This window comes from Sturnira hondurensis, unplaced genomic scaffold (assembly GCF_014824575.4).
Source record: "Sturnira hondurensis isolate 20B ecotype Veracruz unplaced genomic scaffold, ASM1482457v3 Scaffold0011291, whole genome shotgun sequence".
NCBI classification, from domain to species: Eukaryota; Metazoa; Chordata; class Mammalia; order Chiroptera; family Phyllostomidae; genus Sturnira; species Sturnira hondurensis.
In genome coordinates, this window is record NW_028083922.1 from 5,531,987 (window position 1) to 5,548,489 (window position 16,503).

Genomic DNA, 16,503 nt, shown 5'->3' on the forward strand with positions numbered 1-16,503 from the left:
ATGGAAATGGGGACTCAGGCTGTGTCAGAATAGCTGGGGGGTGAGGGTCCTTCACTCCCTCTTTGTTGTAGCCCTCCGAGTTCTTCCATGATGGCCTCCCAGGTGATCATATCTGGCTTAGGTTGCCCCTCCTTTGAGGGATGTTACCCTTCATAGACTAACCAACCAAGTGTTGGGGGCAGGGGATGAAGCATAAGCAGTGCTTGCTGCCAGAGACAAGTTTTGTCTCCTTAGTGGCTCGCATTGTGGAGGTCATTCAGTCAGCCTTAGCCATGGGGGCGGTTACAACTCCTGAAACCAGGTAGAGTGGTTCCCAACATGGAGGGAGAGGCCAAGAATTAAGAAGAGTAGTTCAATGAGGATGCCACTTCAGCAGTCAGCCATGAGTGCTGTATTAAAGAGAGTCAAGAGTGCTCATTCAAATAAACCTGTCATTCCTGGAGAATTATTTGTAAATTCACTTGGGAAGTGACACTGGAGTGTAAATTTGAATCTTAGGAAAATAATTCACCTGTTGGAATGACAACTAAAAATCCTGAGGATTTTGCACCTAAGAATCAGGAACTATCAGACCAAGATATTGGTGAATCATTTGTATCTATAGGATATTAATTACTGGAGAACACAAAGCAAGAATGAAATTGCTTTAGTAGGATCTTAATAGTGTAACAGCCCACCAGCATCATTCTTCACCTTGCCACACAGATTTTAAGGAATTCCAGAGTCTATTATTAGCACACTTTGAAGGCTAATGAAGAAACAATGTTTTTGTAAAGCAACAAAGAACAGAGTTTGAAAGCAGATCCAGGAAAATGCAAGAGAAAATACTAGGTTTAGTAAAAGGCAAACTTTCTCACGAACAATGAAAGTTTTTAAAAAAAAATTATTTGATTGATTATTCCATTACAGTTGTCCCATTCCCCCCTTTATTCCCCTCCACCCTAAACACCCTCTTCCACCCATATTCCCCCCTTTTAGTTCATGTCTGTGTGTCATAAGTTGTTTAGCTTCTACATTTCCCATACTATTCTAGCCCTCCCACTATTTTCTCCCCACTGTTTATGCTGCTGATTCTCTGTAACTTCTCCCCCACCCTCCTCCTCCTACTCCCCTGTTGCTAACCTTCCATGTGACGTCCCTTTCTGTGGCTCCCGTCCTGTTTTAGCTGTCTGCTTAGTTTGCTTTTGTTTTAATTGTGGTTATTAATAATTGTGAGTTTCCTGTCCTTTCACTGTTCATATTTTTTATATTCTTTTTTTCAGATAAATCCCTTTAACATTTCATATAATAAGGGCTTGGTGATGATGAACTCCTTGAACTTGACCTTACCTGAGAAGCGCTTTATCTGCCCTTCCATTCTAAATGAAAGCTTTGCTGGATAGAGCAATCTTGGATGTAGGTCCTTCCCTTTCATGACTTGGAATACCTCTTTCCAGCCCCTTCTTGCCTGTAAGGTCTCTTTTGAGAAATCCGCTGACATTCTGATGGGAACTCCTTTGTAGGTGACTGTCCCCTTGTCTCTTGCTGCTTCTAGAATTTCCTCCTTCATTTTAATCTTGGCTAATGTAATTATGATGTGCCTTGGTGTGTTCCTCCTTGAGTTCAAGTTCTTTGGGACTCTCTGAGCTTCCTGGATTTCCTGGAAGTCTATTTCCTTTGCCAGACTGGGGAAGTTCTCCTTTATTATTTGGTCAAATAAGTCTTCCACTTGTTGCTCTTCCTCTTCTCCTTCTGGTACCCCTATAATTCAGATGTTGGAACGTTTAAAGATGTCCTGGAGGTTCCTAAGCCTCTCTTCATTTTTTTGAATTCTTGTTTCTTCACTCTTTTCTGTTTGGCTGTTTCTTTCTTCCTTCTGGTCCACTCCATTGATTTGAGTCCCAGTTTTGTTTCCATCACTACTGGCTCCCAGTGCATTTTGCTTCATTTCAGTTAGTGTAGACTTCATTTTCTTCTTCTTTTTTTTTGTTTACATACAGAATTTATTTATTTATTTATTTAGAGTAATTTTTAAAAAAATTCTTATTCAAGTACAGTTTTCTGTTTCATATTCCCTGCCCTGCCCCCCAGTGCTCCCCACCTCCCTCCCATTTCTGCCCCCCACCTTAATTATTGTCCATGTGTCCTTTATACCTATTCATGTGAGTCCCTCCCCTTTATTTTATCATCTAATTTGTGACCGAAATCAACCAGTTCTGTGAGCATCCTGATCACCAGTATTTTGAACTGTGCATCTGATAGGTTGGCTATCTCTTGTCACTTAAAAGTATTGGCTCTGGGGCTTTGATTTTTTTCTTCTGATTGAACAATTTTTGCTCAGGTTACACCTGCTATGTATGAGTGGTGGAGCTTTTACTGTTCACCAGGGTGGGGCAACCCAGTTGCTGGGTTGTGATGCTGTATGAGGGAATGGGGTCAGAGAGGGAACAATGGCATTTGTTCTGCTCTCTCTTGGATTTCAGTCCCCTCTGCCGCTTTCCATAAGCTGGCACCTCCTCAGTTGGTGCTTTTGGGCTTTATTTTCCATCAATGGGGCCCTGGGTTGTGCGGTCTGTCTTGGTGCCCATTTTTGCCTAGTTTATCTGTGCGTGAATGTGTGACCGTGGTCAGCTCTGCGCCACCTGCACTCTTGAGTCTGTCTGCCACTGCCTTTTCCTGCCCTGATCCCTCTCCACAGGCTGCCGACCCTGACCCTCTTCCTGGTCTGGTTGAATGGTTGTCAGACTTCCATACAGTTAAATTTTTTGTTTGTTCTAGTTGTGTTTTTGTTTCTAAATCTTTGCTATCCTTAATTTTGGTTGTGTGAGGAGGCACAGTATTTCCACCTATGCCTCTATCTTGATGAGAAATCGTTGTGAGAGGTTTTTTTAAATATTATACCCTAGTTCATTGCTTCACAGCCTTTAAAGCCTGTGCTTTCTCAATGCCTGTTCTTTTGGCAAGACTTTGTTAAATGCACCATGTATCCTAACTTATGTGATTTAGTATCAACATTTCTAAGAAAAGTGAAACACAAAGCAAGAGAATTCAGGGCAGTTTTACTACATGTTTTATAGACTTCTGAATGGATGTTGAAGTTACTCTCAAATGGAACATGCTGAACTCATTTGTTTAAATACTGCTGAGTGAAGTGACTGTGGGGGGTGTCCAAGGGCATTGCCTTTGGAGGAAAGGAGAAGAGAAACACAAACCCAAAGAGCTCTCTGAAAGTCTGATGTTCATGGCATTGAATATGTGGTATTTCATAGAATGGCAAAGTGATGTCAAATAGGCAGATGACAGAAAGAGAAAACTTGTAATCCTGAACTCTTATGGCTTTGGGAAAGTCACTTCATGTTTCTGAACCAATTATTTCTTGTGCAAAATTTAGAAGATAAGCCATTCCTTGTCTACAGCACAGAATGATTGGTAGGCTCTGCTTATGCTAAGGTTTTAATAAATATGAGCAATCATCTATTTTCTTCCCTATTAAACTGCAAGTAGCTTGCATCTTATTCATTTTTTTTCTTTGATTGCGAGCATCACCCTGACTGGTGTGGCTCAGTGGATTGAGCACCGGCCTGTGGACTAAAAGGTTGCTGGTTCAATTCCTGGTCAGGGCACATGCCTGGGTTGTGGGTCAGGTCCCCAGTTGGGGGTATGTGAGATGCAACCATCAGTGTTTCTCTCACACATAAATGTTTCTCTCCCTCTTTTTCTGCCTCCATTCCCTTTCTCTAAAAATATATAAATAAATACATAATCTTTAAAATTGTGACCAAATAGTGTGTCTGACATTTATTTAGTAAGCTAACATTCAATTAACTCTCTCTACTTCCCAAGTACAAAATTGAATGGGAGAGGACTTATATGTTTTGTTTATATATTATATCTTAGGCACTTCATAACTGCTTGTTAAATAAGTGAAAGGAAGATGCTATTATTTTTTTAGAACCATTAATCTGGAATTATTAAATTTTCAAAAGTTCTGCTGCCCTCTTCTGCACCTTTTGTCGTACCTAAACAGCTATGGACCTTCTCTTGGCCTTCCTCTCCACTTCAAAATCACCATCATCTTGAGTGATAGAGTGATACTGTTATCCGCGAGAATGATCCACCCAGCACCCTGACTTCAGTTTCCTGACATCCTTATCTCCTGTTTGTTATCCACACACACCATTGCAGCCATGATTAATCTGAAAGTTATCATCACTCGTATCTGTTCCACCTTTGAAATCAAATTCATATGGTTTACTACCTGAGTTCCTCAACTTTCAGCTTATTAATTCATTTATCTCCAGAATATCAGTTACTCAACTTTCTCAGTAGTTCTTCTTTTATTTCTAAATTTATTTTTAGACAGAGGAGAATGGAGGGAGAAAGAGAGGGAGAGAAACATCACTGTGTGGTTGCCTCTCCCATCCCCCCTACTGAGGACCCACCTCACAACCCAGGCACATGCCTTGATTGGGAATTGAACAAGTGACACTCTGGTTCACAGGCCTGCACTCAGTCCACTGAACCACACCAGCCAGGGCTCTTCCAGTAATTCTAATCAATGACCCTTCAGTTTTCTTATCTATTGGCTCTCTCCTCTTGTCTTCACTTCTCCATTCCCCAACTTAGCCCCCACAGTGCTCCATCACTTCATCCAATACTGTTCTTAGTCCATGGCATGCCAGGCCCTGCTCTGACTCCATACCTTAGGAAGCTCCAAGCTTTACAGCACCTTCACAATGTTTTCTAGGTTTTCCAGTGCCTGGGACCAGCCAGCACCAATAATGCTATTTAGGCAGAGTGCCCTAAGCCTGAACCAGGACTCTCATGGATTTCAATCCCTTTTTCTTCTCTTTGATCTTATATCCTGCATGTGGGGATAACAAGATACCACAAGGAGCCCCGGGTATCATACCTATAGGATTTTCCCAAGGTCCCATGACTGAGATTTGGTTCCAAGTAGGAGTCTGAGAAGATACCTCCACTGACTGGCATAGGAGTTCTTTCAGAGCATTGGGCAAGTTTGAGAAGCGATAATGGTTCCAATATGCTGATTTTGTGTGACACTCACAATAGACACAGGGTGAGTTTAGGGCTTTGGAATCCTGGTGGTTTATCACTGACCCTTGGGCTTGTGCCACATATGTACATTAGACCATGGTGTCACTTCTGATCTACAACACTCAATGTGGGGTGAAAGTGGTGACAGGTATCATTTATCCTGTATACTTCCATTAACCCCACAGCTTGCACCCAGAGCATCACTGAAGTCTTTCTGTAGGCTTTATATCATTTGTCAGTATATCTTCTGGGGATGGCCATGCCAATATTTTCTGAAGGCTTTTGAGACCATTAAACTGCACTACCAACAAAACATTCCAGTTATATCCTCTCTTGCCCCCAGTCAATATGGTCATGTATTCTCCTAAGTTAGTTTTATGCCTGCCAGAAGATGGACAGCTTTTCTTACATGAATGGGACCATTCTTCATTTTCATTCTTTGCCAATGGGGCCCTTGCCTATCTTTATTTCTAGGTAGTGTGTGGAAGACAGGGGTGTAGTCAACATAAAAATATCCCATTCTAGGAATGCAGCAATTTCATCCTAGGGAGCTCAAGAGAGGATATGGTTAGAAGATGTGCTATTTTACATTTATGCTATAAAATGCCAAACAAATCCAATATAACTAAGAAGTAACTTATCATTTACATCTTCCTGCATAGTATTGGGGAGGTTTGCATTTGTGGTCATCATTAACAAAGCAGAGTTAACAGTGTCTGAGAGTCAATTGGAAGCTTAGTTACGGAGTGGCCTGATAGATAATGACAGCCTCATGAGTAATGGTGTAGGCAGCATTAAGTTAATAGTACCAAAGACCTGCAGAGCCAAAATCTAGATTGTTTCAATATCAGCAGATTATAAAAGAAGAAATCTTTTAAAAAATCTTTTATAAAATCTTCTTTTTATAGATTATAGATTTCTTTCTTTGTTGTGTCTTTATCTTTTTTGGAATTACAGTGATGCTGTCTTCATTTAAAGAGTTTGGTAGTCTTCTTTTTTCTTGGATTTTTTGGAACAGGCTGATAAACATACGGTTTAGCTCTTCCTTACATGTTTTGCAAAATTCTTCTGTGAAACCTTCCAGTCCAGAGACATTGAAATAAAGAACAAACTGGTAATAACCAGAGTGGAGGGGGAAGAGGGATAATGGGGGAAAATAGGGGAAGGGACATCAAGTAACATGAATAAAGGACACATGGACAGAGCCAAAGGGGTAGGATTGAGTATGGGAGGCGGGGATGGGTGGGGCAGGGGGGTTGGAGAAGGGAAATGAAGACAATTCTACTTGAACAATTTTTTTAAAAAGAGGGAAAAATGAAATAAGGTTGTTGTAGATGTAGTTAGATAAGATGAGGGCATGTTTGAGTAAGGTAGTCCCCTAATCCAATATGACTGAAGTCTTATAAAACAGAGAAATTTCGACGCAGATACAGACATGGGGAGAAAGCCATTGGAGAAGAAATGCAGAGAGCAGAGAGATGCTTCTACTAATCAAGGTTCACCAAAGAATGTCAGCACACCACCAGAAGTTAGGTGCAAGGCACTAAAGAGATTCTTCCTCACCATCCTCAGAAGGAACCAACTCTGCCAATGCCTTGATCTCAGACTTCTAGCCTCCCAAATTATGTGACAATGTATTTCTGTCATTTAAGTCACTCTGTTTATAGTAGTTTATTAAGGTAGCCCTAGAAATCTAATAGAACTGTATCCTAATAGTAACTGTTTCCTCATTTTTACAAATAACTCTTTTGCTGTTTGTCTCCTTGTGGACCCAATTCATTTATCTAACAAATACTGAGTGCCTACCGTACATCAGGCCCTTATTCTAGGCATGAGAGATATATAAAGCAAAGATCACTCTTCTTGTGTGTTTATTCTATGTTTTAATATATTTAGTCAGCCAAGTATACAATGGTTTAGTAGTAATATGTGTATTTTCTCATGCAATAACCCAGATTACCTCATCAATGTTATATAATTAGTGCCAAAAACCAAAGAAAGGTAATGTCTTAAGTAGCTGTTGATTTCTAATGATAAGTAACATACAATATATCCATGAAATACATTCATTAGGTTTTTTTTGAAATATTGAAAATTGTTCTCAGATCCTCCATTACTACATCTATGGATCCCTAAAGGCTCATTACAGAGTGATTAGTTACAGGAGGGGTCAGCAAACTTTTGTTGAAAGGGCCAGATAGTGAATATTTTAGGCTTTGTGGACCACAGAGTCTCTCTTAGAACTACTCAAGGCTGTCGCTGCTGTGGTGGGAAAGCAGCTGTAGGCAGTACAAATGAATAAGCATGGCTGAGTTCTAATAAAATTTTATTTGTGGACAGTGAAATTTGAATTTCATATAATTTTGATGTGTGACGATATATTATTTTTCTTTCAATTAAAAACATTTACAATGGAAAAAAACATTCTTAACTCATGGGCTATAGAAAAACAGGTGATAGCCAGGCTGGCTGTATGTATTTGGCAACTGGACACAATTTGCCAACTCCAGAGCTAGTGTCTCTAATTCTGCCCTAGTTGTAGCATTAGGTGGTTCTAGATGAGGCCCAGAGAGTTTGTACTCGAAGGCGTGCTTCCTGCTGCCCAGTCCCTCGTCCTTAAGAAGACTCTTAAACTGCTGGTTTAGTCATAATTTCATATGTGGTGTGTGTGTCCATGTGGTGCAAAAACCAGATGTGTGGCCATTTGCTCTTTCCAGGAGTTGACCATGTCGGGGTTGTCCTCTTATCAGCAGCCAGTGACAACCTGTTGAGCCTGACCCTACGCTTATGCACCGTTTTATATCTCTCTTGGGTTGCTCAGGCCCGGGAGGACTATCTGTCCCTTACTATTTGAGTCCCTGTTGTATCACTGTCGGCTTTTGGAGCAGCTGCAAAATGTTTTTACATGGAATTTGGGGTCACCGGCGTGCAGCCTGGAACAGTACTCTCAGCATGGGGTCTTTCAGCCCTAACATTCTCTACCTTTACGGGCTCTGGTCAGTGTTAACCTAACTCTTTCCAGCTTCCCACTGCTGGACTTTCACTGTGGGTAATAATTAATGAGGCATTTGCTCAAGGGCTGGGGAATAATATGCACTGCTTTTTCTCTGTTGTTGTCGTCGGTAACTGCTCCGTTGCCTAGCACCACACTGGTCTGCCTGGTCGTCCTTTCTCCGGGCTCAGCTGCTTCTGTCTCCTGGCAACCGCAGCTTTGCGACAGAGGCTGGGACCACGGACGAGGTGTTCGCTCGCTCACAGGGGTCGACAGCAACTGTGCAACCTGTCCAGAAGAACCATGCTGCGAGGCAAATCCCGGCTCAACGTGGAGTGGCTGGGCTACTCGCCTGGGTTGCTCCTCGACTACAGGCCGCCCCCAGCGGGGCGCACGCAGCGGAGCCCTGGCCGGTAAGCCACGTGAGCTCCCGCGCCCGCCACAGCTAGCGTCACTACGATGCGCCGCGTCTGCGCGCTGCGTCCCGCCGCCCGGCCCTCGCCGGCACTTCCGGCGGGGCCTTCCTGAACCTTTTGCTCGCTGAAACCAATTGAGAGTGGCCGTGGAGTGCAGTCCACTCGCAAGAACCTTCTGCAGGTGGCCACGCAATGGAGCGTCTTGATAAGGCGGCGTTGAACGCGTTGCAGCCGTCTGACGTCAGGTAGTCCAGAGCCGGCTCGGGCGGGCAGAGCCCCCGACCAAGTGGCAGGCCCGCCCGGGCCTGGAGCTGGGCGAGTCGAACGGGCAGACCTGCTGTGGGTGCGAGGCCTGGCTGCAGGGTGGGAGAGCAGGGAGCAGGGCATGGCCTGCAGCGTCTGCTTGCCCGGCCGCGGCCCTTCGCTCCGAAACAATGGATTTGGGGTCAGGGGAGGTTAGGCCGGCCAGCCTATAGTTCATGCTTCTTTCATAGTACTTTCTCTCGTTGTCGTTTACATTGTGATCTTTTTCCTCATTGCAGTCTATAGTATTTTTCCCCACTGCAGGGTCAGCTTCTTGAGGACAGGAGCGTGGCCTTCTCCATCTCCGTGTCCCGTACTGGGCCTGCACCATCCGGGCTTAATAACTGCTGCATGAATGAATGAATGGGAGGGGGTAGAGGCTGTCTCTGTTGTGAGACTGCTTCCCTGGGTGAGTCAGTAGTATGGGGGCTGGCTGGTGTCTGAGCGGCAATCTGAGAGAACAGGTGGTTCTGCTCAACTAGTTCAGCCAACCTCTGTAGGCAGGAAGTTGGGAAGGGATTTAGCTACCATTCAGTGATGACCTACTGTGTGCCCAACTCAACTTAGACACTTAGTTACAGACGTCAGAATTAAGAAAGGCTTAGTTTCCTGATTTTAAGATGAAGTGGATTCAGGTTAAGTGACTTGCCCACTGTCAGAGGCCACACAATTAGTAAGTGTTGAAGCTGGCCTTTGACCAAGCCCACTCACTGCAAATCTCCTGATCTTTGGAGCTTGTGCCTGTTTTTCCCTCTCACAATTGTCAGTGTAGGTGGTTTTTTAAGTTACTGCTTAGTATTAAGTATACCAACAGGTGTTTTCATTAAGTACACTTAAAATACGGTCTAGCTCTCCTAAATTGATTTTCATGTTTCCTAATGGAATCTGCAGTGAAATCTACTTGGAATAGAAGTCTTGATTACCACAAAAGGGGATGTGGTAAGCTCTGTTATCTGCTTAGTGTTTGCTGCAGAAGTTTATATGAAGGGGGTAAACTCTAAGTGGTTTTAAGAGTGGGACACAGTAAGGTTCATCCTGAATTACTTCTTTTTTAAAAGATTTTATTTATTTATTTTTAGAGAGAGGGGAAGATACAGAGAAATAGACGGAGGAATACATCAGTGTGTGGTTGCCTCTCATGCACCCCCTACTGGGGGCCTGGCTGCAACCCAGGCATGTGCCGGGACTGGGAATCAAACCAGAGACCCTTTGGTTCGCAAGCCAACACTCAGTCCACTGAGCCACACCAGCCAGGGCTGAATTACTTCTTTTGTGTGAGACCAACTTTAATTCTGGACTTCCACTTTGTTCTTTTCTAACAAGTCTCAGTAACACCCAATCAGAGACACATCCTTTTTAGTATCTATTTTGCATATGTTTCATATTTTAAAGATATGGTAATATGTGTATAAATAATCTATTTAAAATATCATCCCTGGCTGGTATGGCTCAGTGGATTGAGTGCTGGCCTGTAAACCAAAGGGTCACCAGTTTGATTCCCAGTCAGGGCACCTGCCTGGGTTGCAGGCCATGTCCCCAGGAGGGGGGCGCATGAGAGGCAAACACATTGATATTTCCCTCTCTTTCTCCCTCCCTTCCCCTATGTTTAAAATAAATAAATAGAGTCTCTAAGGAAATATTAAAATGCCTATATGGGATATGTCCTCAGAACTTTTATTTAAGGTTGGATTGCATAGTCAAAAAAAGTTTGTAGACAATTGAAAAAAATTGTGAGATGTTTCCTTCCTTTCAGGGCTGACAGAAATCTCCCTGCTAATTGTATATGGAATGATACTTTCTGGGATGTAATCAGGAAAGGTGCATGGAAGAGAGGGCTATTTTGGTGGGACTTTGAAAGCTAGGGTGTCTCTTTCCTAAGGAAACAGATAAAAACTGGAGCCTCTAGCTGAGGATTGCCAAAAAGAAAATTAAATTCAAGTATTGACTATAAGCACAAAGTGAGAAGTGTGTTAAACAGTCTGAGAATGGTTAGATTTAAGGGGGGGAAAGGACCTTAAACTGATGATTAAAGGCTATAGGGTTCATTTTTTATAATGTATTAGGTAGTGTGTATGAGGTGTATGTGTACTCAGGGTTGCTGGAAGCTTACTACAGCTTCACTTTCAGTAGTGTTGTTCATTTGTAACAATGCATATGACAAATGCTGACATTAAAAAGTCAGTAAAAGAGCCTTGGCCAGTGTGGCTCAATTGGTTGGGCATTGTCTGTCCTACAAACTGAAAAGTCACCAGTTTGGTTCCTTTTTAGGGCACATACCTGGGTTGTGAGCTCAGTCCCTGTCCTGTGTGCAGGAGGCAAACAATCGATGTTTCTCTCCCTCTCTTTCTCCCTCCCTTTCCCTCTCTCTAGAATCAATTTTAAAAAGGATGGAAGGAAGGGAGGGAGGGAGGATCAGTAAAAGCATCAAGGCTTGGTAAAGTTTTTCTGTGAAGGGCAAGATAGTAAATCTAATATGTTTTGAGGGCCATATGATCTACTTACTCAGCTGTGCCTTTGTAGTTTCAAAGTGGTCTTAGATGATACATAGACAAATGGGTGTAGCTGTGTCTCAATTCAACTTTATTTACAGAAATAGGTGGTGGGTCCTCAGGCCTTATTTTGCAGACCCCTGAAATACACTGCATTTTAATTTGTGCTGTTTGTTTGTCACATAAATACTTTCTGAATAATTGTCATAATTCTTTTTAGTATCTCCATATATTGATGTACATCATTTGCAAAATCATTTTTCTATTAGTGGACATTTTTATGTTACCCAGTCTTTTTTTTAAAATGGTCTTTACCTTTTATTTTTCAAATTTTTATTTATTTATCTTTAGAGGGGAAGGGAAGGAGAGAGGGCGAGAAATGTCAATGTATGGTTGCCTTTCCTGCATCCCCTGCTGTGAACTGGCCTGCAACCCAGGCATGTGCCCTGACTGGGAATTGAACCTCAATCCTTTGGTTCGAAGGCTCACGCTCAATCCACTGAGCTACACCAGCCAGGGCTATGTTACCCAGTCTTGTTTGTGCAATTATATTAATCTTCATATTGTTAATGTTTTAAGTAGAAGTTTATTGAACTTATTTTTCTTTATGTATAAAATTTTCAAAGCTTGGTTACTTTCTTCAGAGTAGTTTTATTGTATTCTGAAACAAAAGTTTTTCCATCGGTGTATTTCCTTGGTTTGAAAATAGCCTGTGGACAAATAGAATTCAGTGAAGCGAAAGTGTTTTGATATCAAACTTTTTATGCACCCATGTTACTCAAAGGACATCAAAATTGTACTATAGCTATTTAAGTAAAAAGAAATTGAGTAAATTTCCTTCAGCTGCATCCAGATTGTTCTATACTGCTTTTTGTTTGGAGATTCTCATATCTTGTTTGTGCTGTATTCAGCTAGCCATCAGTTGTCTTCTGTGTATCTTCTCTCTTGCCACCTCCATTGTAAGTTCTGTTATTACAGTGTACATTTGCATAGCACTTTGGAGATTACCAGCTACTTTCAGACTTTGACACTTTTTCTCACACTGGGTATAAATGATCGTCTCTTGGAGGTGAGCCTGCAGCTGGGTCTCCAAGATCTTTCAATTTTGAGTCCCTGACTCTGTTCTTCTTCCTCTGGCCACTGCTTTCCAAGGCAGGTGTAAGGTTTTCAGAATCTTCTCTGTGGTTATATATAGTGTTTATAGACACAAGAAGAATTGGAATTGTTGTGCAGGTTCTGATTTTCTCTTTGTTTACTTTATTCCAGAAATGAAAGTTCATTAGCATCTACCCTGAAGACTCTGCTGTTCTTCACAGCTTTAATGATCACTGTACCTATTGGGTTATATTTCACCACTAAATCTTATGTGTTTGAAGGTAATCCTATTTTTATAGACATATTACTATCTCATGTACTGTGCTTTTATGATGTCTTTATAGATGTAAACTGGATATTCTTAAGTTTGCTTCTTTCATCTGTTTTGCTTTTCAAATATAATGTTGCTCACAACGAGTTTTACTTCATGAAATGAATGTTTTTATCACTTGTAGTCACCTCAGCTTGACATCGTGTTTGTTTGTAGTTTTCTATGAAATAGTTTGTGGATCCTTTTAATATCCCTTTGAGAGCAAGAGTTAATTGACTGGGAGGAGGATTTGGGGGAGTGTGTGTTTGTTGACAGACATTGGAAGGAAGAGGAAATGAAGTCCCCTTTTTTGTGGCACAGTTGTTAAGTGAAGTGATATTTAACAGCTCACATTCAAAATCAAATGTTTCATGCATAGAAGGAATGTATTCAAATCTTTAAATGAATACTTGCTTTATCATCACCCAAAGTGTTACTTTTTAATTCCCTGACTAATTGAATAAATATATAGCTAATAAAAATTAGTATGCTTTGTTTTTTTGTACTTTGATATACTCTGGAATAAAATGAAGACATTTTTCTCTTGATAGGTGCCTTTGGGATGTCCAATAGGGACAGCTATTTTTATGCTGCTATTGTTGCAGTGGTTGCTGTCCACGTGGTGCTGGCTCTCTTTGTCTATGTGGCCTGGAATGAAGGTTCACGACAGTGGCGTGAAGGCAAACAGGATTAAAGTGAACATCACCTTTTCATAGCATTACATTGATTTTTTAAAGTGGCAAATGTGTCCAGGATACCGATGATTTCAATAATGTTGAAAGAACATGTTAAAATCTATCTTAAGAAGTCACATTTGATTAGTGTAAATTTTGATCCTTCAATACAGTGGTTTGTATCCTCGATTTTAACTGTATGAGCCTCTCATTTGCAAATGAGAATTTGGAAAAATTAAATTGGTTACAAATAAGTATGTTTAATTACACATTATTCTGTAAATAATTTGATTATTTTACAACCAAAATAATTCTGTTGCATTTTGTCATTTACTCAGTTTTGAGTTTTACTTTTCTGGCTCTATTACTAGGTACGTGGTGAAACAAATCTAAACTTTATTTTTTGCTGAAATACTTTCCCTAACTATTATGAAAGTACCAGGTCATTGGATTTTGGGTTGTAAATTCCTATAGAAAATTGCTTAAATTATGGATGCTGGAATTATTCTCAATGTCACTGAGAAATTTCAAATAAAATATAATCCCTACTCAGAAGGAATCTTTCACTACATTATTTCATGGGGAAACTAGGTTGAATTCCACCTGTTTTACACAAATTGCTTAATTGAAGGATCTCAATAGCAAAGCAGAACTAGCTTCCTAGACCTTGGCCTGCTCCCTAAAGGCCCCTTGAAAGCCAGCTTGTGCTTTCAGACCAATTCTTTAATAATCTGCTTTGCTCTTGTCCAATAATAAAGTTATGCTTTAATTGCCAGGTTTGTGTAAATTTGCTTTAAATTTGTTTTTCTTACTGTTTTTATAATGTATATGATAGGGATTTACATTTTGAATGTTTATTTTTACATACTTAGGTAGTGTCAACAATCTTGAAAATAGATTGTTTTTATCATCCAGGAAGTATTCTTAGTATTTCTAGTGTAGTCTTTTAAATCAGACCTGTTATTCCCCAGGTATGTATAATTAGATAATTCTTAAGGCCTTTTATGATAGAAAAAGACCTTGTGTTTTTATTTTAGTATCTTTAGTCTGTTCTTTCTAGCCACTTGGTACTATTTGTATACAATCTAAAAACACACCCAGAAAAATGCATATTTAAACAGGAAGAAAATTTTAATTCCCAGTAATTTTGCCACCTGGAGATAACCAGTATTTTGGTTTATAGCCGATGTGCATTTCTTAATGGTAATTCAATATTCACTAAATGTTTGGATCAAGTTTAAATCCTGCCAACTTTTCCCGACCACTATTGACATTTTTTTCCACAGGAGTGATCAGTGGCCATTTTCTTACACACACACACACACACACACACACACACACACATACACACTCACACATTCTTCCTTTATTCTTTTGAGGAGGTATTTTATTTTTCAAATTTCCTGTTACTGCTAATTCCTGTTTGCCATTACCAATTTGTTCACGCCTATTTTCAATGTTGTGCCATTGGATGGATTGGATTCTTCTTTAGTTAAATGTTGTCTCTAGTTTAAATGTCTTTAAGCAGTTATTCTGTATGTGAAGTGTTTTCTTAAAAAAAGACTACAGTTTTAGTATAAAATTGTACAAATTTAATGAAATTATTAAATTTGGGATACCATGTGGTAGATTTCTAGATGGTCTCCTCTTTAGATGCCTTGTTGTCCTTGGAATTGTTGTCTGCCTAATTTCTTTTTCTATAATGCCAAGGTTTTTCTTATATTTTGTAATGTTATGCTGCTTGTAAAATATTCATGTCCAATGTTGGATTATTTGTTTGATTTCCAACATTTGCTAAGTAGATAATAAGAATATTTTTCTGCAAGTATTTAAACCAGGGATTCATGCAAAAGCAGTTGTAATTTCCTCTTGGAAAAAGTACCAAGTGTTTCAAATTTAGAATGAGATGGTAGGGTTGATGTTTAGGACTATTACAATATAGATTTGTTTTCAAACCAGTTCATTTTTTTCTTGGGGTTTCAACTGTAAACTTGTTAGTTTGCTGCTGTTGAAATAACATGGTATTTGACATACAGATTTATTTTTCATTGGTTTTCTCTTGCACCATGTACATACTTCAGGATGTATAGAAAGAAAAGCTATGATTGAGCCCTTATACATATTTTAAGGTAGGAATATGTTCACTGTTGTTTGAAAATTAATTGTAAGAATAACCTCAATTAGGAAGTGTAACTTAAAATGTCAGCACGAACTACTGATTTAACCCCATTTACTGTAACATATTACCTTCCTCACCTTACCTCTCAGTTTACCCCCCAGAATATAATCTTTCTTCCTCATTGTGCTGAAAACTGAAAAGTCTGCTGTAGAATGCATCTGATGTCATCAATTCTTCAAGTGGATACCATTTTACATGTAGCAGCCAAGTTCAGTTTTGAGTTGTTACTAAAGAGATTTAAACCTTTAATTTAAAAAAAAAAATTCAGTGTTTCCTGGGAATCTGACTGAAATGCATTGTAATAATTAGACTATTTTTATCATAAAATCCTCATTAGCTTTGCCAGAAGAGGCAACTGATTGACTTTTTAGTATTCATTTTCTATTTTCGCATAAATTTTATGTATACATGTAGAGTAACCAAGGAGACCAGTGAAAACAATTAAATAAGGTGTGTCCAAGGAAAAATGAAAGCTGAAGGTACATGAATATAAGATTGAAATCTGTTTTAACTGTATGTAGTGTGTATTTCTTATCTCCAGACAAGTTCATGTTTATTGTTCCATGCTCAAGTGAAGTTGTAGACTGCTCTTTGGCCTCTTTCATAAATAGTTCGGCTGTGGTACCAACTTTGTCACTTGTCTTAGGTCAGCAACAGATTTCTTTGCTGTCAGTCACTCTGCATTTTCTACCGGAGTAGTACAATTTTATTAATTCAGACTTGGCTCATTTTGCAAGAGCTGAACTGAAGCAGCATATTAATAACTTCACAAGTTTTTAGTTTCTTTTTTGCAGGAGGAAAGGGTCACCTGAGAAAATAAATTATTTTCAGGGACTTTGGGAACCTAATGATAAATATTACATGTAATCTATGAATAGCATAATCCCTTATACATTTATTAAAATAGTCTAGAATTCTTCAATTTACCATCACTCCTGCCCATGCTTTCCTTGCCTGTTTTTCTTGCTACGTGTACTTGAAAGTAATATCTGCATTTCTTTTAAGATA

The 16,503-nt window shown here is 39.9% G+C and overlaps 1 protein-coding gene across 1 annotated transcript; it reads left to right on the forward strand.

The window, feature by feature from the left end:
* Positions 1-8,502: 8,502 nt before the first annotated feature.
* VMA21 (vacuolar ATPase assembly factor VMA21) lies at positions 8,503-15,758 on the forward strand. The gene is made up of 3 exons (XM_037059761.1): positions 8,503-8,690; positions 12,504-12,613; positions 13,194-15,758. The coding sequence occupies exons 1-3, from the start codon at positions 8,638-8,640 to the stop codon at positions 13,334-13,336; spliced, it is 306 nt and encodes a 101-aa protein (XP_036915656.1). The 5' UTR covers positions 8,503-8,637; the 3' UTR covers positions 13,337-15,758.
* Positions 15,759-16,503: the final 745 nt, after the last annotated feature.

What these genes read in the sequence shown, in the direction of transcription:
- VMA21 (XM_037059761.1), top strand. Translation starts at nt 8,638, where the DNA reads ATGGAGCGTCTTGATAAGGCGGCGTTGAACGCGTTGCAGCCGTCTGAC. An exon ending in TTGCAGCCGTCTGACGTCAG is followed by an intron (nt 8,691 to 12,503) that starts GTAGTCCAGAGC and finishes ACTTTATTCCAG; the next exon opens with AAATGAAAGTTCATTAGCAT. An exon ending in TAAATCTTATGTGTTTGAAG is followed by an intron (nt 12,614 to 13,193) that starts GTAATCCTATTT and finishes TTCTCTTGATAG; the next exon opens with GTGCCTTTGGGATGTCCAAT.